The sequence below is a fragment of the Malaclemys terrapin genome, chromosome 11 (genome assembly GCF_027887155.1).
Source record: "Malaclemys terrapin pileata isolate rMalTer1 chromosome 11, rMalTer1.hap1, whole genome shotgun sequence".
Lineage (NCBI taxonomy): Eukaryota > Metazoa > Chordata > Testudines > Emydidae > Malaclemys > Malaclemys terrapin.
This window is the reverse complement of record NC_071515.1, coordinates 35894706-35918908: the sequence shown is the minus strand read 5'-3', so window position 1 is coordinate 35918908 and position 24203 is coordinate 35894706. Positions and strand designations below refer to the sequence as shown.

General features: G+C 40.4%; 1 protein-coding gene across 5 annotated transcripts in view; it reads right to left on the bottom strand.

The window, feature by feature from the left end:
* SESTD1 (SEC14 and spectrin domain containing 1) overlaps positions 1 to 24203 on the bottom strand; it is a 119251-nt gene that overhangs the window by 38269 nt on the left and 56779 nt on the right. For all 5 annotated transcript variants that reach the window (XM_054044504.1, XM_054044505.1, XM_054044506.1 and 2 more), the window contains 3 exons: positions 7644 to 7757; positions 4777 to 4874; positions 3346 to 3401 (listed from right to left, as the gene is read on the bottom strand). In XM_054044504.1, coding sequence (XP_053900479.1) covers positions 3346 to 3401; positions 4777 to 4874; positions 7644 to 7757 — 268 coding nt within the window. The remainder of the gene's footprint in view (positions 1 to 3345; positions 3402 to 4776; positions 4875 to 7643; positions 7758 to 24203) is intronic.

Genomic DNA, 24203 nt, shown 5'->3' with positions numbered 1-24203 from the left:
CATCAAGACAATGAGCATGGCATGGCCACGCACAATCGACTTAATTAATTCAAAGGCTCGAGGTCGAATTAGATAAAGTCAACGTAATTTTGTAATGCAGACAAGCCCTTACTCAAACTAAATAGTACCTTAATCCAGGGATTTCTATGGAATTATTTGTGGTGTGAAGCGGGTCTGGCCATCATTGACTAACTATTTACCTAGTTTTTTGGGGGGTTAATAATTGAAATAATAATGCAAGCCACTTACAAATAATAAAATAAAAAATCTGATAGAATAAGGAAGGAAAAAAACTATTTTACCATTTCCAATTAGTTTAAAGAAACTATGAGGGTAACATACAAAACAATAAAATTATAGGCTTTAAATATTATAAAAGATAAGCTTAACATAACAGGCTTAACATAACAGGCTCTCAATATTTGTTTACTGAGAATATCTGGGTTTTATTCTTTAAACTACAGAGTGAGCCTTCTGATAAATCCAGAAAAAAAAAAAAAAAAACACCAAACCAAACCACTACACTGTGAAGCCTAAACACAAATGGCACCTGTTCCCCCACATTGCTCCAACAATATTCTTCAGCTACAACGGGAGGGCCCAACTCTAGGAGTTAGTAGCTATTTTAGTTTCCCAAGGCTAGGGTGACCATATTTCCCAAAGGGAAAGCGGGACACTGGGTTGGGTTTGCCCGAGCCACCCCGCCCGGTGCTGGCTCCAGCCACTCGCCCCCGCCATGGAGAGCTGGACCAAGCCCCTTCCCTGAGCCTCTCCTTCCCCCATGCAGGGCTGGCCCAAGGCCCCCTCCCTGGTCAAGGCTGGGGCTGGCATCATTGATCACCCGAGCCCTGCCTGCCCGCTCCCCTGCTTGAGCCCTGCCTCCCTGCCCCACCCCCCGGGTAGGGCTGACATTGCCACTTGCGTCCTCGCATATTCTTCCACACCCAACTTTTTTGACAAAAGCGAGCATTTATCCTGCTTGCTCTTGCCAACTGATCAGGTTGGCAAGAACAAACAGTACAATGCCCACTTTTGCCAAAAAAGTCGAGACAGCCAGGATAGGCCTTTAAAAAAGGGACTGTTCTGGCCAAAATGGGATGTATGGGCTCCCTACCCAAGGCCCATTCAGTCTGTGGCTTAGCTTTTAACACTGCCAGCAAAGTGTTGGTGATGGGTAGTGATTATTGCAGCATGGTTTCCTACCCACTATGAAAAGGGGGGGAAAAAATCAGCAACAAAAAAATAGTTGAGTAAAAAAAAAAGTAAACAGCTATTTGCAGAGAAAAAGTAAACACTGTAATATTACATACATCTGCTTTAAAGTAAAATCAACTAAGCAAATGTTGAAGTTTGGATTTTAGCAACAGTGGGTAGGCAACTACCATAGTCTGTATATGTTTTCAATCCTTTGCTGTGACTGTCAACAAGAAGGCCAGTTATTTCCAAACTTGATAGCTTTTTGTGATTTGGGGACTTGTCTATGGGGAAGTGGGCTGAGACCACCATTCATTTCATGTAAGCCAATGAACAGCCATTTTTGGTTTTTATTACCTTAAAAGTGAAAAGCTCCCTGGTCTACCACAAGCTACATACATCTGAATTCTCTAATGAAGTCACATTCTATTGTTCTGACAATGGAACAATTAAGGATGTTATTAAAGTACTAATAAATATAAAAAAAAATATGTGAAATGAATAAGGCTTTGGAAGTATCCAAGTGATTTTTTTAAAATCTCACGCTACAATTTTTTTTATTTCACTAGCTAATAAAAAGATTATTTTTAGATTATGTTTATCATCCATGTGGTTTTATATATAAAACTTACAACAAGGCAAAGGAGGATGGCTACCAGGCAAACAAATTATCCTAGGAGTTTTCCGACAAAAGCTTGAATTTCTATTGACTTGTAACTCACTGTTCAGTGATAAAATATTTCAAATTTTCATAGGAAAAATATTTAATTTTTTTTTAGTTCATACTGGAACTCTTAAAATAGAGAATTGAAGTGTGAATTTGGAGTCTGTGAAAGACGGTGAATGTATAGCTCTGGACAACTGAAATCCTTTATTTAACCCCAGAAGAGGTACAACACAGAGCTCAACAGTGTAAGCTTCCCCATCTCTGCCCTAGTCTATTTGCCTCATTTCTGACCTGGAAGGAAGAAGATTTTAATTTGTGTAGACAATTCAAAACTATGGCTTATTAAAGACCCTCAATAAGATAGCCAATTGTGGTGGGTTTTGTGAAGTGGACTGCTGTCTTGTAGAAACTGAACAGAGGTCACCAATTCTTTTCACACTGGAACCACCCAGATTAAGAACTTTCACTCACTAATTATCTGGGCTTGATTTCAACAGAATAAAAAATGGAAGGCTTTGTAATCCATTACCAACCATAGGAGCCATCTACTGGCTGAACACCAACTACAATTGGAGAGAACCAAAGCAAAATTAGACTTTCAAGTTCTACTGGTATAATCTGAATACTCAGTATATGTTAAGAGCTTTTCAGATTGCAGCAGAGGACCTTAATGCTGCATCAATGTCTTACTCTCGCATACCTGTTTTCTATTATGGGAGATCTAAGACATGCAGGCAGAGGATGTGAGACACAGTAGATTTTTGTGGCAAATATTAATATGACTCACAGATTGGCTAGTGGGGTGCTGAGGTAACGTTCCCAATATTTCTATCCTAGAGTCTAAGACCATGATCTCTGTATTATGCCTTATTTCCTTTTATCCAATGAAGCAGGATTGTTAAGGAAATTTTTAGTTCAAATCTACCACTGCCATTATCCTTAACTGGTTTATTTTGTAATAGGAAAATAATTACCTTATATAATTTTTAATTGCTTTGATGACACTCAAGAGAGAAGGTAAGCGCTGAACAGGCATGGGGACATTTCACTTGTACAAATGGCGCCCAGAACTAGCCTGAGGCAAATTGTCAGAACCATGTGGGGCAAATGCAGTCTATGTTGTAGCCATTTGGTGGCTAATGAGAGTAACTCATTCTTCAGTGATGACAACTTGCATATTTCAGAGGCAATGTATTTAATTTATACAATAAAAAAAAATTAGGTCTGGTGCTACTGTAAAGGATATTAAATTATTAAGATAGTGACTCTTTTTTTTTCCCATAGAAGAGATGTAGAGTTTTTTCCATTTACCAACAAATTTTTCAAGTTTTATTTTTAATTCAAATGTTAATACAGTTGTTAAGTTTATTCCACTATGTAGTTAAGATATTAGCATCTCATCCTTTATGCTTTCACAGAAGATTTAAAAACAATGACTAAAACTACAGTAGTGATCAAAAATTGTCATTTTCAATTGACTGTACCTGTCTGTAGTACTGTCTCTGGATCAACAGATGGAAGAAAGTTTAAATCCATAGACCTTGTAATAAAAAAGTAAACATATTATTAATTAGTTGTATTACAATAGCACCAAGAAGCTTCAACTGAGATTGTGGCTACATTTTATACACATAGTAAGAGACCGTCCCTGCCTCAAAAAGCTAGCCATCTATAGAAGACAAGACAGACAAATGGTGGGAGAAAAAAAAAAATGTAATTATCCCTATTTTACAGATGGGGAATGGGGAGACACAAACCTTGCTCCTGCACTGTTATCTGCCAGCATCCATGACAGTGCAGGATCAGGACCTTAGCAACTTGCCCAGAGTCATATGGGGAGTTTCTGGCAGAGCCTAGAACTGAGCTCAGACCTGCTGAGTCCTCGTCCACTATCTTACCCACCCTTGGTCTCTGTGGCTCTTTGTAAACATATACATAGTAATATTTTATAGCAAAGTAATAGAAAAGATAAAAATGAAAACACTTTTGGTACAATAATATGGCAAAACACATAACTTCAAACAAAATTAAGTCTGGCAAGCAATTGCTTATTAGCATGGTCTAGTTGCTTTGGTATTTAAAGAAAAGAAAGACAGATATATTAATAATGTGGATATTTATAAATCAATTAACATTGTATAATAATTTTCAAAGAAGGTTTATTGCACTAGGGAACGTCCTGCATTTCTATTTACGCAAAAGATCAGATTTCACCACCTCACATAAATACCAAAAATTCAGATACCTGTGCCCTTTACAACTTTATACAGACCTTCTCATTTCTCTCTTCTCCCTATTTCCAAACATCTAACTAAATGCATAGTCGCAGTGACCTCCTCCTTGGAGCCCTTTCTCTCTGACAGTTTGTGACTGTCACAAGCAGTTTTTAAACCTTAGTAGGTATACTGTGATTAAAATAATGGAAAGAATCTGACCGCAAACAACTAGAGTCAGTAAATTGAAACTCGAGGCTTATGCTTTAGTGCTGACTCATCCCATTTTGTCTCCTTTCACTTAAAACACAAAACCACATAAGCTAGGGATGGAAGGGTCAGTGAAAAACTTGTTAATCAAAGCTCCTTGTGGCATCATATAACAGATCATCACATTAATAATTTGGGCTTCACTTCATTGGTCATTCCCAAACTGAGAATGCGAAGGGACACTGGGATCAAGTGCATCTTGCTTACTTAGTTGCTAAGGCCTGAACCTGCAATTGACTGTGCACAGGAACAGGAGTGTGACCACATGCAGTCAGTTACAGGATCAGGACCTTAGTGCCTGCCAGAAAACAAATTGCTGAAAAATACTTGTGTTGTCCACCAGTCCCTTCACATTACACTTCCATATTGCAGCTGAACTGGTAGTTAAGACTTATGCTGAAAGATGTCTATTTTAGAAAGCAATCCACATACCTTTCTTTCTCCTGTTGGTTTCCTTTATCACTTCCATTGTTAATTAAAGCAAGCTCATCTAGTAATGATGTAGACTCTTTTGTAAACTTTTCAAATACCTAAATAAAAATACTTTTTATTAAAAGAACATTTACTTTTTTTTAAAGAGTTAAAAGAAATTAATTTAGTGCTTATGAAAGCTGCAGTTTGACACTACCAGTTCAAATTTATCCATATTGCTCTGTTAATATGCTTCTTGACATAAAATAATTACCTCTTAGACTCAGATGGTATAGGAAAAAGGTTAAAAAATATAATTTCCCTTCAATGACAGAGGCTTGCAGTGTCAGTTTCTCCAGGGAATTAAGCAAATTTATATTAGAATACATTCAAGTTAGAACTGAATTTCGAAACGCTTACAAGACCCTGAAGAATCTTTCAAAACTTAAGTCTTCATTGCCATAGTTACTCATCCAATCCATTTAATCCTTTGCCTTTTTATGACTACCTCTTAAAAACTGTGGTGGGGATTTTTGTTATATGAACATCTGTCCACTAAAAAAATTGGATTAAGTACATCAACTGTTATCTGAATTTCCAGCTTTGGCCTGTACTGTAACCAATAACTTTTAGAAACAAAGGAGCAAATAGCTATAAGTAAAAAATACCTTGGTCAAGGATCCTTGAAATGTATTGGTTTCTGATCTCAGAGAGCAAAACCTATAAAATCAGTGACTGCATGTACTTGTTCAGTCTCTATGTGTTTTCAGTTCTTTATGAAAGCTGAGCGTCAATTCGTTCTAGTAGTGATAATGTTGTGTAATATGCATTCTTATCCACTAGGAACTGGATTGAAACCAATCACTCATTTCACTGGAGATCAACTTTCAGCTGCTATTCACCTCATCAACTCAAAATATTTGGCCTGGAGGTGAAGTTTCTGTACCTCGTCCAGTCCATTCACGCATCAATAAACAGCCCTCTAGACATGAAATTGGACAGCCCTCTCAATACAATGTAACTTTTCCGCACGTTTCATACACTGTAGTACAAAATACTTTACAATCTAAATACAGCTATGAAACAGAAATTAGGCAATGAAAACATTTTTCGGCCGAGATTTGAAACTAGACAGAATCAGAAAGGCTGTTCCAGATGGCAGGAGCAGCAAAGGAGAAAGCCCTTGCACCAACATTATGGAGGGTATATGAAGGAAGAGAAAGGAGTCTAGTGCTAGATAACGAGAAGAGACAGACACATCTGTAAGACAGCATCAGTAGAGAAATTTTCAATTGAATCCTGAAATGAATAGGAAGATGGAGGCCAGTCAGTGAGGATGGGGGTGATATGTTTGTAAGCTTATTGCAAATGTGAAGAAGTAGTCTGCAGCAAGATTTCACACTAATATGTGTTGGCCTTGGGGAGATATCAGAGAAGGGAATTTGCAATTTTCAAGGTAAAAGAAGGGGAAGGCATGGATGAGGATTTCAACAGAAGCAGAATTAAGGTAGTGACACAAAACAGGTGGTATTTCAGAGGTAAAAAGACCTTTACAGATGTGCGAGAAGGTAAGTTCAGGGTCCAGGATCATACAGACAGTGGAAGCAAATTGGAAGTTTAAGTCAAGGATGGAAATAGAGAGCATAGAGCTGTGTTTAAGGATGCTGGATGAAAGAAGGGCCCCCAGAAACCTGGCTGTTAATTACTCAAAAGCATCTCAGACTTTAGGTAACTATAAATGCTTGAGGTGCTCTAAACCTACTGCTACAGCGTGTGTATGTGTGCATGTGTGCTTAAGATCTAATAAAAGAGTAGTTTTAGGTAAAAGCACTCATTTGTACCAATCATTTATCAGATGGAGGAGCTCATCCCCATTGATATATTCCAGACTGCCTGAAGAGAAACAGTTAAGTTACCACTGCTGTGGGTTCTGAAAACCCTGGGTAACTGACACAGTCTGATGACCCCCAGAGGTCCATGGACAATAGGTTGAAAACCACTGCCATTGAGTAAAGACATACTGACGTGCTACTATAATAAGGAAAGTTGCACAACTGCTGCTCGTGTTATACCAGTTTTGCAGCTAGCTGGAAATACTTCAGTTTCCAGGGTTGAAAACATTCAGACCAAAGCAGTCCATCTGCTTTTAAAATTATATTATACAAAATAAAGGGGGGGGGGGAGAGGACATTATTCTACTTTCAAGATTAGGTATTGTTTTAAAAATGCATTTTTAAAGTAAATTCTGATCTTCAAACAAATTTCAATGAATAACAGAATTAAAATATACTGAAATATATACATATCAATGACTCCCTAAATAATTTGAATCTATTAACAATTTAGGGGCAGATCTACCCCTGGATATAAATTCCATGCCTGCATCTACCAGGGCAACTGCGCTGCAGGGGGATTCACCATGATGGAGGATAGCTTTTAAATCTGGTTATGGCTCCATAGGAGCCCTATATTAAAAGGCTGCCTGGGAAACATGAAGAAATAGAGCATTTTTTGCTTGGCCTGGGCCTTCCCTCTCTATGGCCAAACCTAGCTGACTCCAGGCCCCCCAGCATTCCTTGCTCCTGTACCCTGCACTCCTGGGGGATTTTTCAACACTGAGAATATGCACAGAACCTAAAGAGTAAATCTGCTCCTTAAACAACATAACTACATCTGCTTTGCCACCTCTGGAGTAAATTCAATTGCTACTGGAATAATAAGACTCTTTATATATTTAAAGTGCATTTTTCTCATTCTACTGCATTATAATGTATTCTAAACATTGAGGTAGCAACCAAAATGTGGTAAGAGCCATGCCCACAAAGAGAAATATAGTCCATGCTCCACAAAGCTTAGTTTGAAAGAAAAAAAAAATCCAGAAAACCAACCAGCCTCTTATTCAACCAGTCCATGTGGTCATAGGAAAGGCTCCCTCCAAAATCTTCTGTCAGCTGGCATGGTTCTATGTATCGAGTCAACTTGTTGGCAGATACTAAAATAACCTGTAACAAATTAAGAAAGAATGTTTTGGTAACATGGTTTTGTGAAACCTATGCTACAAAATTTAATATATTTAATTAAGCTTGTTACTTTGAATAACTGGAGGACAGACTGAATAAACAGAATATATTTTGAAGTACTTTACAAAAAAAGTCACAAGCTTTTTCATAAGTACCTGTAAGACTTGGTTTGAACTCGTGCGCAACAGTTTACTCAATCTGTTTTTGAAACAAACAAACAAAACAAACAACTTGCCCACCCTATAGCTATGAAGTGTGGAGTTGAAGTAGGAACAAGTCTGTAGTTAATGATGTTAAAATTGAGCTTAAAATGGACAGCTAGTTTTGATACACAAACTTCCCCCCGCAACATTTCTTCGGGAGTTCGTATTCCACTACTCCTACATACTATATTCCCTTTTGATTCTTAGCTCTTGAAATTAGGATAACTAGATTTTTCCAGCCTTGAAGCCTGTAATCCATTCCTTTATTCTATACTTTGGACACCCACCTCCTCTCAAACTACTGGCTTGCCCAAGAATTCCCTGAATCTAGGTTAGGGGTTCTCAAACTTGGGGTTGGGACCCCTTTGGGGGTCATGAGCTTATTACATGGGGGGGGTCACAAGCTGTCAGCCTCCACCCCAAACACTGCTTTTCCTCCAGAACTTATAATAGCATTAAATATATAAAAAAGTGTTTTTAATTTATAAGGGGGGGGGGAGGGGGTCGCCAAGGCTGGCTCCAGGCACCAGCAGAGGAAGCAGGTGCATGGGGCAGCATGTCCGGGTCTTCGGCAGCACGTCCCTCAGTCCCTCTCTTCCTCTTTGAGCTGACACTGAAGAGGAAGAGAGGGAGCGAAGGACTTGATGCCGAATTGCTGCCGAAGAATGAAGCGGCGCAACTGAGCTGCCGAAGTGCCACCGATCGGCTTTTTTATTTTTTTTTCTTCTTCGCCGCTTGGGGCGGCAAAAAAGCTGGAGCCAGCCCGGGGGGTTGCACTCAGAGGCTTGCTCTGTGAAAGGGGTCACCAGTACAAAAGTTTGAGAACCACTGATCAAGGCAATTTGCCTCTACCCAAGACAAATTCCAGTTGCACAATGGCCTTAGTAATCCAAGATCCAAAATAAAAGATGCGTTTTGTCACCCTGTTATTACTAGTTGTGATTTGCCAGTTCTCTTCCATTCATCATTAAACCTTAGGATACTACTTTAATAATATCTTAATTTTTGGAAACCACTTTCCTGCCTATATTTGTATGTGAAGGAACAGAAATGCAGAGGAAAAATATGGACAAGAAGTGCATCCAAGCTGAAAAGTTTTGCATAATTTGGTATGTTAGTTAAAAAACACCATACTCACTGTGACAATTTTCCTGTAATAATGCATGATTATGTGTTGACCTGGTTATTGTGATATTTACTGTATGCACATGCTGAGGTAATTCAATAGCTGGACTGTCAGGAAACGCACCGAGGAAGAGGGTGGTGGATCCTGATGAATACTTCTCAGCAAACATTTAAGAGACAGTGCAAGAGCCATTCACTTTGAAGGTCTGGGTCTGGCAGACAGATTTCTCAAGGAGTGACTGTCTCCATGGGGAGGAGGTTAGCCAAGGGAACCATAGTAGGGTTTAAAGAGAGACACTCTCCCTCATGTAAGTGAAAGAGTTGCTGGAGAATTGTTTGGGGGAAGAGATCAAGGCCCAGACTCCCAGAGGTAAGGTATCTGGGATAAGAGTGGTCTGCCTAGGACTCTAGGTAAGATACATGTGTGTATAGACTTTGTTGTTTTAAAATACTTTTACTCTTATGTTATGCTTTGTTCTGGCAGTTAAGATATTTGGTTTTAAGAAGGCTCTCTGGTCATTATACAATCACTGATCACAGGCTTCCCCCACAGGGAAGAAGCACAGGTGCCAAACTCTGTTATACCTGTTGGGTAGGCATGGTTGACGCTCAGGATACTGTAGCCCAGGACCCACTCTAAGAGTGGGAGAACTGCAGGATTCCACCCCAGGGAAGGTAAAGACAGGAGAGCGGGTGGGTGAACTCCCAGAGAATCAGAGGTGCAGTTAGCTCTGCAACTGTGACACTCAGACTAAATCTTTATGTATTATTTTAAAGATAATTTATCTGAAAGAGAGAGATGCTGGATTGGCATTCTCTATTTCCATCTGCAGAGAATCTTATTTGATAAACAATTTCATGGTATGTCACACCTTCTGCAATTTGATATATCTAAGAATGTTCTCTACTATCAGCCAGCATAATACAGAAGCATTTCTATTAGCTACATTTCTATATAATTTGCACTGGGAGTAGAGGTGGCATACAATCTACTCAAGAGAGATGCCATTAGCGTTGTGTATTGCTGTAATCAGAGTGACCAAAAGACAGCATAATGGGTCTGCTTCCAGGCCATCATGATACTGTCATAAGACGACAACTTCAAGGAAGTGTATATCACAAGGAATCCACTCACAGTTCAAATATTTTGTGGGGGTAAGGATTAAAATATGAGTGAATTACTCACCAAGCATGTGGTGCGGGGAAGCACAACCCTCCGGGAAGGTTAATTTATTTATATTAGCCCCTTCTCTCCAAAAATTCTCACTGCTAATACTAGTTGAGCTCCAAGAGTAGTAGAAACAGTCAGAGTGCCACTGACAAAAAATATGGTTTACCATCATCTCATGTAGACCTGCTCTGACCAGGTTTATGCATCAAAACAACTGTTAAAATGTTGGTGGTCAACCTGCCTAAACTAGTACTCTGCACAGACCCTGCCTATCCTAATGGTCCCACTGCAGCTGTATTGGCATTAGAGTAATGTAGACACAGCCTCTCTTGTGTACAAAGTGTACGCTGTGAATGGCATATAAAATGTATTTCAGGAAGAGAACCACGAGGCACATGAGCTAGATAGGACAACTACGCCAGAAATCAAAGCAAGGACAGGTCTGATCACAGAATATATAAATGTTTCACTCAAACCTTCACTAACCACATAAGAACAAAAACAAACTGCCACATTTCTGCCTGAACAGCAAGTTTTGATGTAATCTGAGCCTCAAGTACAAAGCTTTGAAATTTGCTTTATTTTCACTGATTCTCTATTTTCTCTGTTGAATAAACTTTGTTTTATTTGAATTACACTGGAGTTACTGACAGTTCTCTAGGATTACTGCTGCGAGTGCTCCTCAGGAAATATAAACAATTCTTTGAAATCTGAAGAGAAGCTGAATGTGTTAAAGGCACATGGATCGAGGCTAAATGCAGCTCAGGATCTTAACCAAAGACATAGACCAGTAATGCAGTACTCTAAGATGTTACTGATGATCTGGATGAAGTCATCCTTAAGCATGGGAAAAGGCTAAGGACTATGGATCAGCATTGAGGGATACTCCCTCCCCCCCAACAGTGTGTCTCTCTTTAAAACAATGCCTCAGAATTTGACTCAATTTGTGCGGACAAATAGCCTAAGAAACTAATGGCCAGGTGTGCAATCCTGAACAAGTGGAGAGAGGAATTCTGCTTGAGATCAAATTGTGTCCTGAAGCATGATTTTATCTTAACTTGCATACCTACAAATGTTATTGCTGTCCAAGTTTCCTATAGCTTTTGAAAATCCAGTAATAGTAACTGTCACCTCCTGTGACAGTGAACGTCATAGGCAGACTATATGTTCTTAAAAAAAAAAAAAAAAAAAAAAAGGGGGGGGGTGTTTTAAAAAAGTTCCTTTAAATTCCTATGCTTCAATTTCCTGACATTTATTCAAGTTAAATTTCATCTTCCATTATGCTGGTTGGCCATTTTCATCTGTCCTTCATGCTTCCCAAAGCTTTTAAAGACATACAAGTTTCTCACAACCCTCTATAGCTTATAGTAACAAACAACATTGCTTCATTGGCACACTTGAACTAGAAGTCTACTTTCTCTTCCAATATCATTAATACTAAATTACAGTAGTCTCAACACCAACCTTAGAGTATATCATTATTAATCTTCTCTCCCCTTTTAGGGGAAGCCATTAGGTATGACAGTTTTCTATTGATTAACCAGCATTCAGTCCACAAGGATGAGATGTGTATGTAAATAAGCCTTTCTTATAATAAAAAGGAAACAAAACCCCACTGTTTGCTTGCAATTTCTCTAAGTCTTTTTAATGCTCACTATGTTGACTTTATGGGGAAAAAGTCTTCTCTGAAACCAGATTAAATGCTTTTGGATAGTGGATTGTCTGATATAAAAATTAATGTTAAAAGATTAAATTTCCTGAGAGAAGAAAGGACTGATCAGGACATATGGTAGCTGAGGTCTTTCAAGGGCAGAAGAAAGTGTCAATGGCTGGAGTCCCCATTTTCCTTTCATCTTGGCCTTCCCTCCACATAACTCTTCTGGCTATAGCAATGGGTATCAAAAAGGCAATCATATAAACAGGGAAATGGTAATGGGTTTGGAGCTGGCCCTGGTTAATATCCAGTTTTTCTCATTAGAAGACTAGCGTCATGGAATATTTGACAATTATAATATTGCTCTCATTCACAAAATGCTGCTGTTGTAGTAACTAAATGCTACTCTTGCAGTAACCATTTATCCTCGACAGCAATGTGACTTCAATGGAATAGTAAAAGGAAAAAAATTAGGGATGGATATTTTTTAGGACTGCAAAATACTCTCACAAAAGAGAAAAAAGTACACTTAAAAAAAGTGTTTGTGATGCTATGGCCTATTTCTGAGGCAACAGTGATACTTGTGTGTGCCCTAGGAGTGCGGGATTTTTTTTTAGTAATGTATTATTTTGTCATTAATGTTCACTGAATAAAAACAGCTCTGAAAACAATGGCCAGAGCCAACTCTCTCTACAGCAATATGTTATGAACAAACATTTGGTTATAAAAAACATTTCGTTGATTAAATATCCTGGCTTTTTTATTTCAACATCCTAAAAAATTCACAGGTCACTGAAATCACATGAAAAAACAGGAATGGCCCCAGTAAAACTGTGACCAATGGTCTCTTTAGGGAAGAAAAACTGTATTAACTTTATTGCTGAAGAATCCATATCCGCAGGCCCTGTATCCTAACTTTGGAGTAAATTAAGATCTTTAATTCAGCTAATGCAAATTGCAGTGTGATCATCTACGGTTTACTAATAGACCTAATTCCTCCAACTTTGTAAGTTATCTATATTGAGGTATTATCCTAGGAAATTGGATTTTTGTCTTTTCTAGCAGTAGAAAAGGTACATTTAAAAAAAAGGAGTTAATTTTATAAACATACCAAGGATAGTTGGCCTTCATTTCCAGAAAATGAGACTGATATTCTACTTCATTATTAATGAATACTTACCGGTATGTAGCACTGTAAACACACAGGGAACTTTACAGAATGTATAAAAAGGAATTTATAAATATACAAAATAAAACAGTATACCTACATCCATACTGGATACTAGTTGTTAGTCTATTTTTAAAGATCTAAACAACTATTGAAACGCTTATCTATTGTATTAGGATATTTTCTTTACTAGGAAGCACACAAACAAATATCCAGTGTTCCAAACCTGATGAAGGCAATAGGGTGAAAAAAATGCGTGTTTGTAGTTTTATACATAAAGACTTCTGAAACAGCACAGCAACTACTGAGAGATTCATCTGGACTAGAAATGCAATAAAGTTAATTTTAAATGCCCTATTGATTCTCAATGATTATAAGGGGCTTCCCCCAGTGTTATGGGGCAGCAGAATGTTGTTGCACACATTATTGTAATCATCTTTAAAAATCTCAAAAATGGATAGTTTTGTTTAGCTAGCTAGTTCCATTCTTTAATTCAACTTAATCTTGGCTATAGAACAATACAACATCTGTCAAATAAAATGAACAGGAGTACTTGTGGCACCTTAGAGACGAACAAATTTATGAGAGCATAAGCTTTTGTGGGCTACATCCCACTTCTTCGGACGAAAGCTTATGCTCACATAAATTTGTTCGTCTCTAAGGTGCCACAAGTACTCCTGTTCTTTTTGCGGATACAGACTAACACGGCTGCTACTCTGAAACCTGTCAAATAAAATGTAATCAAATGTATTGAGTCAATTTAAGTAAGTAGCACACAACTTTGCTGTACACTTCATTGTTTTGTCAGTGTATTTATTACACTGAAATATGTAGTGTTGCTTAACATTTAAATGTTGTGCAACATGATCCTATCATTCTTAAAATTGATACATACTTTAGTAAAACAGAATGGAAATATTATAGAAGTATGTCAAACAAAACTATCAGTACAATTATATTATTGCATTAGAAGTAAATAACCAATTAGATTAACAAGAAAGTATTAATTTTCCACACTTATATAAGCTGGACCATTTTATCTCCTTGATATCAACTGATTTGTCCTGTATACATCCAATGTTCAAGGTTGACGTCTAAAGTTCAATATTTTTTAAAGTAATCACAATGCTCTCATCATTAACAGAAAAAACACCACTTATCCTAATATCAGCTGAAGTAGGTGGCTTTTAATGAGCAACCAAGAAAGAAAATGGGACAAGAAATGATGGAAGTCATGAAAAAGCGAGACAAAAATCCGATTGAACCACAGTAAATACATAAGTATTTAAAATATTCAGAAGCAATTTATTTAAACTTTTACTATAAGGCACTTGGATCTACCAAACTATTTAAATTGTTCCTTTAATTATAAAGGGAATCAATCAAGATTGTGAGCTAATGAGATGGACAAACTTCTGAATCCAGCCATCTTGTCTCCCATGACAGCATTTCCACAATTTCCCCACCATTTTGACGAACTTAACTGCAAAGGTTAAGAGTAGAAATTTGGAACTTTAAACACTAGAAGAGAAAAAATGAACTCAGGATTACATTCCATTTGCCATTTTCAGCCTATTCTAGTTGTTTTGGGATCAACCTCTGTATGACCTTTGTATTTGGGATCAATTATATTTGCTAAATAATTAAAAGATTCAACAGTTTCTCTGAATAGATTTTTAAATTTGTCCTTTGGCGCTTGAAGTATTTTGTTGTTAATGAGACAGGACCAGCTTTATGGGACTGCAAGAGTAGCGTCAGGTGTCCAGTTTCTCGGATCCTATCAAGACCTCCTTCAATTCCTTTTTTAAAATGTATTGCCTTGTTCTGGAGTCCCTTTGTTTTGTAAACGGCATGACAAGTTTTGATTAGTTTCAATACTCGGCAGCAATTTTAAATACACAGAGTATGTAAACAAATATTTTTTTCCTCAGCGTTCCAACAAGTGCCATTGGGAAGTGTCATTTTTCAGCCAACCAACCACAAGGTTTCCCCCCCCCCCCGACCCAAAAGACGGTCTGAACTTCCACAATGTGCTTTACAACTAGGCTAGATGTTACTACTACTTTCTCAGCAGAGTTAAAAATAGCATCCAAAGTTTAGGATGATTCTCATCTTTTTCCATTTTATTTTCATTAACTGAACAAACAGGAAAGAATTCTGCTGACAGTGGCATGAAGGTTTTGAAAAGTCTGTGAGCCTTTAAATGGACTGGGATGGGGATGGCAGGAGAAGTATATGAGAGCCAATCATCCAGTCCAGTCCAGCCCCTACCCACCCCCTCAGCCAACGGAAGAGGAAGGCCCAAATGAAGAGGAGAAGCCAGCCCCCATCCTGCCAAGCATGCTTTCTTGCAGCCTCCACCCATTTCTGGGCATTTTGCCATATTCCTATTGTCCAGTCAACATCCCCTCCCATTGATGTGGTGAAGAGGGGCATTCTTTCAATTTTTTTCTCAATGTCTTCATTTAAGGCATCTTCTGGTAGACCTTGGAGTTTAAATCTGTGGAGGACTACATCCAGGCCTGTCATAACTATAAAGGGAAGGGTAACAGCTGTCCTGTGTACAGTACTATAAAATCCCTCCTGGCCAGAGACTCCAAAATCCTTTTCCCTGTAAAGGGTTAAGAAGCTCAGGTAACCTGGCTGGCATCTGACCCAAAGGACCAATAAGGGGACAAGATACTTTCAAATCTGCGGGGGGGGGGGGGGGGGGCGCGAAGGCTTGTGTTTGTGCTCTTTGTTTGGGAGTTCGTTCGCTCTTGGGACTGAGAGGGACCAGACATCAATCCAGGTTCTCCACATCTTTCTAAACAAGTCTCTCATATGTCAAACTTGTAAGTAAACAGCCAGGCAAGGCGTGTTAGTTTTTACTTTGTTTTCTCAACTTGTAAATGTACCTTTTACTAGAAAGTTTATCTCTGTTTGCTGTACTTTGAACCTGAGGCTAGAGGGGGGTCCTCTGAGCTCTTTAAGTTTGATTACCCTGTAAAGTTATTTTCCATACTGATTTTACAGAGATGATTTTTACCTTTTTTCTTTAATTAAAAGCCTTCTTTTTAAGAACCTGACTGATTTTTCCTTGTTTTAAGATCCAAGGGGGTTGGAACCAGGAGCTGGTGCAAGGAAGGAGGGGGATGGTTCATTTCTCCCTGTTTAAGATCCAAGGGGTTTGGATCTGTATTCACCAGGGAATTGGTGAAGAGTTTCTCAAGGCTTCACAGGGAAGGGAATCCATTTGGGAATGGTGGCGGCGGACCAGATCTAAGCTGGTAGTTAAACTTAGAAGTTTTCATGCAGGCCCCCACATTTGTACCCTAAAGTTCAGAGTGGGGAAGCAGCCTTGACAAGGCCAAAGAGCTTCATTCATTTATTTCAGTTGCTCATTTCAGACTACACTGAAAGCAACGGTAGTATAAAAGAAGGAAGCAATTTTTCTTATGAAGTTCAAGTCTCGCTTTCAGTTGTTTTTAAAAGCATATGCACCAATAGATCTTTGGCCTTTGTGTGCTGAAGACTAAGAGACCACTCCTTCAATGAAACCGATATTGAAGAGTGCCTGGAAAGACTGAATCAGGGACTTCAATTATCCTCATGGCTATGTTTCAGAGATAACTGGCATTAAAAACATCTCACCTGCAGGGGTGACAGGTTTGTATAATTTTTGGTGGTGCCCAGAACAGGTCAAAGTCCCGTCCCCACCCCCGCCTAAGGCTCTGGGAAGGAGTTTGGGTGCAGGGTCTGGGCTGGGGCAGGGATGCAGGGGGTGGGCTCTGGGAGGGAGTTTGGGTGCAGGGTGCTCTCCCAGAGTGCTCCAATGTGACCGCTCTGGACAGCGCTTTCAACTCCGATGCACTAGCCAGGTACACATGAAAAGCCCCGGGAAATTTTGAATTTCATTTCCTGTTTGGTCAGCATGGCGAACTCAGCAGCACAGGTGACCATGCAGTTCCCCCAGAATCTCAAACGAACTCCAGCATGGCGCGAACGGGAGTCACTGGATCTGATTACTGTATGGGGAGAAGAATCTGTGCAGGCCGAACTCTGATCAAAAGAAAAAATGCTAATATATATGCCAAAATCGCACAGGGCATGCTGGAGAGAGGCTACAACAGGGACACACAGCAGTGCTGTGTGAAAGTTAAGGAGCTCAGGCAAGCCTACCAAAAGACAAAGGAGGCAAACGGTTGCTCCGGGTCAGAGCCCCATACATGCCGCTTCTATGATCAGCTGCATGGCATTCTAGGGGGGACCCTACCACTACCCCACCACTATCTGTGGACACCTGCAAGGGGGGAGTCTCACGCAACAGGGAGGAGAATTTTGTGGATGAGGAAAAGGAGGAGGAGGAGAATAAGCAGCAGGCAAGCGGTGAATCCATTCTCCCCAGCAGCCAGGACCTTTTCATCACCCTGGAGACAATACCCTCCCAAGGTGGGATCCCCGACCCTGAAGGCGGAGAAGGCACCTCTGGTGAGTGCACATTTGTAACTACACTACAGGGTTTAAAAGCAATTGTGTTTAATGTTTGATTTGCCCTGAAGACTTGGGATGCATTCGCGGCCAGTACAGCTACTGGAAAAGTCTGTTAACGTGTCTGGGGGATGGAGCGGGAATCCTCCAGGGACATCTCCATGAAGCTCTCCTGGAGGTACTCTGAAAGTCTTTGCAGAAGGTTTCCGGGGAGGGCTGCCTTATTTCGCCTTCCACAATAGGACACTTTACCACGCCAAACTAGTAGCAAGTAGTCTGGAATCACTGCAGCACAAAGCATGGCAGCGAATGGTCCTGAGTTTTGGTTGCATTCAAGCAAGATTCAGTCTATATCTTCCTGTGTTAGCCTCAGGAGAGTGATATCATTCATGGTCACCTGGTTGAAATAGGGGAATTTTTGTAAGGGAACAGTAAAAGGACCCCATTCATGCTGGGCTGTTTGCGCTTGGCTAAAAGGGATCATCCCAGAGAATAGCCACATGGTGGGGTGGAGGGAGGGGTGTGCTGCACATCCACCCAAAAACCGCAGCCCCTCCTTTTAAATGAGAAACCCAACTGGCATTGCTTGCTATGGGAAAGAAGGGCGCTGCAGTTTGAAACCATTCCCACATGTTATGAAGGCGGAAGAAGCCAACACCATGTACCCTTTGGCTTACCATAGCTGCCTGGAAACTAAATTCTATTGCCCAGCCGTGTGTGATGTGTCACCATACCGGCAGGCGCTCAATATAAAAGGCAAAATGCAACCTTGTACCTAAAGCACATGTGCTGCCTGCTGTGAATTGCTTGATTCACTGTGAAAGAGTCTCCCTTTTGTTCTCAGAACTGTATCTTCTTAAATTCTACTCTCCCTTTTTATCCCCCGGCAAGTGCAAATATTTCTACACTCCCCCATCATCTCCGTCCCAGAGGTTGTCGCAGATTAGAAGGCGAAAAAAAAAATGCACTCGTGATGACATGTTTTCTGAGCTCATGCAGTCTTCCTGTACTGATAGGGCACAGCTGAATGCATAGAGGGAGATGAAGTTTAACAAAGACAAATGCAAAGTGCTCCACTTAGGAAAAAAAAATCAGTTTCACACATACAGAATGGGAAGAGACTGTCTAGGAAGGAGTACAGCAGAAAGGGATCTAGGGGTTATAGTGGACCATAAGCTAAATATGAGTCAACAGTGTGATGCTGTTGCAAAAAAAGCAAACATGATTCTGGGATGTATTCACAGGTGTGTTGTGAGCAAGACACGAGAAGTCATTCTTCCGCTCTACTCTGCTCTGGTTAGGCCTCAGCTGGAGTATTGTGTCCAGTTCTGGCACCGCATTTCAAGAAAGATGTGGAGAAATTCAAAAAGGGTCCAGAGACGAGCAACAAGAATGATTAAAGGTCTTGAGAACATGACCTATGAAGGAAGGCTGAAAGAATTGGGTTTGTTTAGTTTGGAAAAGAGAAGACTGAGAGGGGACATGATAGCAGTTTTCAGGTATCTAAAAGGGTGTCATAAGGAGGAGGGTGAAAACTTGTTCACCTTAGCCTCTAAGGATAGAACAAGAAGCAATGGGCTTAAACTGCAGCAAAGGAGGTCTAGGTTGGACATTAGGAAAAAGTTCCTAACTGTCAGGGTGGTTTAAACACTGGAATAAATTGCCTAGGGAGGTTGTGGAATCTCCATCTCTGGAGATATTTAAGAGTAGGTTAGATAAATGTCTATCAGGGATGGTCTAGACAGTATTTGGTCCTGCCATGAGGGCAGGGGACTGGACTCAATGTCCTCTTGAGGTCCCTTCCAGTCCTAGAATCTATGAATCTATGACAGAGGCCAGGAAAGCATTCAGTGAGGGTGATGAGAAGAGGCAGGAGGCGATGTGGAGACTAATGGGGGAGCAAATGGACATGCTCAAGGAGTCTGATGGAGCTGCAGGAAAGGCAACAAGAGCACAGACTGCCGCTGCATCAAGTGTATAACCGCCTGCCCTCCTCCCCAAGTTCCATATCCTCCTCACCCAAACACCCAAGAACGCGGGGGGGAGGGGGAAGGGGAAAGGCTCTGGGCACCCAGCCACTCCACTCCAGAGGATGACCCAAGCAACAGAAGGCTGTCATTCAAACAGTTTTGATTTGTAGTGTGGCTTCAATAAGCAATGTGGCATTGTCTTTCCCTCCTTTCCTCCCCCACCGGCCTACCTTGTCAGTTATCTCACTTTTTTTTAATTAATAAAGAAAGAATGCATGGTTTCAAAACAATAGTTACTTTATTTCCTTTGCCAGCTGTGATCGAAGGGGGGAAGGGTTATTGGTTTACAGGGAATTAAAATCAATGAAGGAGCGGGTTTGCATCAAGGAGAAACACACACAAACTGTCACACAGTAGCCTGGCCAGTCATTAAACTGTTTTTCAAAGCCTCTCTGATGCGCAGCGTGCCTAGCTGTGCTCTTCTAATCGCCCTGGTGTCTGACTGCTCAAAATTGGCCACCAGGCGATTTGCCTCAACCTCCCACCCCATCATAAACGTCTCCCCCTTACTCTCACAGATATTATGGAGCACGCAGCAATAACAATGGGAATATTGGTTGCGCCGAGGTCTAACCTAGTCAGCAAACAGCGCCAGCGAGCTTTTAAACGTCCAAAGGCACATTCTACCACCATTCTGTACTTGCTCAGACTATAGTTGAACTGCTCCTTACTACTGTCCAGGCTGCCTGAGTATGGCTTCATGAGCCATGGGAGCAAGGGGTAGGCTGGGTCTCCAAGGATAACTATTGGCATTTCAACATCCCCAACGGTAATTTTCTGATCTGGGAAGTAAGTCCCTTCTTGCAGCTGGTCAAACAGCCTGGAGTTCTTAAAGATGCGAGCATCATGCACCTTTCCCGGCCATCCCACGTTGATGGCAGTGAAACGCCCCTTGTGATCTGCCAGTGTTTGCAGCACCATTGAGAAGTACCCCTTGCGGTTTACATACTGGTTGGCAAGGTGGTCCGGTGCCAAGATAGGGATATGCGTTCCATCTATCGCCCCACCACAGTTAGGGAATCCCATTGCAGCAAAGCCATCCACTATGACCTGCACATTTCCCAGAGTCACTACCCTTGATAGCAGAAGGTTAGTGATTGCCTTGGCTACTTAGATCACAGCAGCCCCCACAGTAGATTTGCCCACTCCAAATTGATTCCCGACTGACCGGTAGTAGTCGGGCATTGCAAGCTTCCACAGGGCTATCGCCACTCACTTCTCAACTGTCAGGGCAGCTCTCATCTTGGTATTCCTGCGCTTCAGGGTGTGGGAAAGCAACTCACAAAGTTTCAGGAAAGTGGCCTTATGCATGCGAAAGTTTCGCAGCCACTGGCAATCATCCCATACCTGCAACACTATGCGGTCCCACCAGTCTGTGCTTGTTTGCCAGGCCCAGAATCAGTGTTCCACTGTATCAACTTGCCCCACTGCCGCCATGATGTCCCAATTGCCACATCCCGTGCTTTCAGGAACGTCCATGTCCATGTCCTCCTCACAATCAGCCTTGTGCTGGCGGCTCCTAGCCAAGTTCTGAACATACTGCAGGATAATGCGTGAGGGGTTTACAATGCTCGCCACAGCAGCGGTGAGCTGAGCAGGCTCCATGCTTGCCGTGCTATGGCGTCTGCACGGGTAACCCAGGAAAAAAGGTGCAAAATGATTGTCTGCCGTTGCTTTCACGGAGGGAGGGAGGAAGGGGAGACTGACGACATGTACCCAAAACCATCCGCAACAATGTTTTTGCCCCATCAGGCATTGGGAGCTTAACCCAGAATTCCAATGGGCAGTGGAGACTGCCGGGACTGTGGGATAGCTACCCACAGTGCACCACTCCGAGAGTCTATGCTAGCCATGGTATTGAGGACGCACTCCACTGACTTAATGCACTTAGTGGGGACGTACACAATCGACTGTATAAAATCCCTTTCTAAAGATAGACTTCTATAAAATCGACCTAATTTCGTAGTGTAGGCATACTCTCAGTTGATTTCACTCACTACTCAGACTCTCTTCTTTAATTCACCAGTGATTTCACCCATCCATTCACTTTCCTCTAGCAGGCTTTTACACAGTGGTGTAACTTCCTCGTTGTTTCCTAACAAGTCTAATAAGCATTATAAGAATCTTGATGTTCACATTGGTTCCCTCTTAAGATTCAGAAAAGAATGTAAGAACAGGGATGCTTCCCTGATTCAGCCTGAATTTTTAGAATAGTTTCCATTTGGAAGAATAGGCCTAATGTTTCCAGAATTAAAACACAAAAACTCAACAACCCACAAACATGCTATATTCATATAAATACTTGATGTACAAGCTCATCATCATGGGGGGGAGAGGGGGGAATTGGGCTTTTCACAATCCTCAGATAAAATACTGGAGGGATAAAAGAGGGGCAAAGAGTATGCTCTAATTAACATTCACTAGATTTTTTAAAAAAATATTTTTGTGCAAACTGAAATTTTCAGTGGCTAAATGTGATATGCATTAAAAATATCTACAAATCTCACACAAGGATTTCCTTAATTATAATTTTTAGCCAAAAAAAATTATGGTAAGATTATGATCTTTTTGCAATTTCATTATTCTTCCAACTTGGGGATAAATGTGCTATGAAAAAATATTAATAGCTGTGGTATACAGATACCTGTTCAATGACAGAATTTAATTTCAGAATATAAGGACAGCCTATCAAAAGTTAAGCACATGACTAAGTATTGGCAAGACTGAGGCCAAAGCACTTTCAAATGCACAAAGTGAGCAAAGATATTTTCCTGTAGGTTTTCAGTTATAGCAATCATGGGTGTTTCAACTAACGTATATTTAACCATTTTGAGAATGAACACCATGATTCAACAAAGCACTTCAGCATGCTGAAAAATTTAGTTTTCCTTCAACATTTTTTTTTTAAACAAACACATGGACCCTAATACACAAAACAAAGTTCTACAAGCTATTCAAGCTATTTTGGGGCAGAAGGAAAATGACAAGAGATAGAATATCGCTATTTGTATATTCTGGGGAAAATATTCCAGTGATGCCGATTACATAAATATGTAAGGAAGGTAGATAAGGAAGCACAATATTTTCAGTCAGAGTTGTGATTTGGAGTTGATGGAAACCGACACAAATAGCCACCAATATTTAATGTGTTAAAAATGTATTTTCAGATTTTGCAATATGGTTCTGTTTATTTCTGTCACAAGAAATCTTTAAAGGAGCAGTTAAGAATTTACAATGGTCTAGCTGCTGCAGTGAAAGCCTTACAGTACTTACCATTCAGTCCTTGGACACAGAAGAATATTCTTTTATTGACTACGCTAAGTATTGATCTCTCAACGATTTCCAGATAGTTAAATTTTTGCTGCTCTTACTTCCTAGCTTTTGATTACCTATCGCCCCAATCCTAAATTTGGAAAGTCTTTTAAAACTTGCTCCAAAAGTTCCACAAGGATAAAAGAGCAAATGGGTCATTTCTCCTCTCTTCACACTGATTGTTGATTTTCAAAAAGCTAATCTGACAGCCTTATATCTGAATCAATGTCAAAGAAGATTTTTTTTAAATGGATGCTATATGCAGAGAAAATAGTCTGAGGGCACTTTTGAGCTGCATGCAAATTGCAAACACCAAGAAATGCAGTGATTCTGGGTTTAAGGTATGTTCAGGTTTTCCAGTGGGATTAGTCTGAGGCTCAGAAGGGCTAGTGAAGAGGACAGACTGGGGCAGCAGCTGAATGGGAGTGAGGGTGCAGGGACACATGGGGATAGGGACAGATGTGCCTGACTGAATGAGAGAGGCTAGGGGTCAGCCAGGGTCTACATGGTGGAGACTCTCTAACAATCCCTCCCTGCTCCAAAACAACCTGTTTCATACTTCTCCACCCACACCAACAATCCTCCAAATTCATACCCAGGCTCCTTCCCAGCAATTACTTCCCTCTTCCTCAGCTCCTCTGTTATCCCTGACTCGCCCAAGCCTTTGCCTGAGGAATGCGGGAAATATGTTTCTGTATTATAGTTTAAATGAATTATGAATTATTACTCAGTGTTCTGTATTAATATGCCTAGTAAGGAATATATTTGTCAAAAAACATTTCCTGATTTTTTTTTTTTTTTTTTGGTCTGTATTGTTACAGGTATAGTTGCTGACAGGTATTTTGAAATAAATTACCAAAATAATTGAAACTGACGTGATTATATTCTGTTGTTTTGACAAATAAAATATGTAGAATTTTAAAATATTGTGTGCAGAATTTTAAATTTTTTGGTGCTGAATTCCCCCAGGAGTAAATCTATGAACCTATGACACTTCTAGCCTCTCACACAACTGTACCACATTGTTCTTATATTTCACTTGTGAGCCACTTAACCCCCAGATCCTTTTCAGCAGTACCATCTCTTAGCCATTTAGTCACCATTTTGTAGATGTACATTTGATTTTTCCTTCCTAAGTGTAGTACTTTGCACTTATCTTTATTTAATTTCATCTTATTGATTTCAGACCAGTTCTCCAATTTGTCAAGGTAATTTTGAATTCTCATTTTGTGCTCCTAATTGCTTCCAACTGCTCCCAGCTTGGTGTCATCTGCAAACTCTCCACTCCATTATCC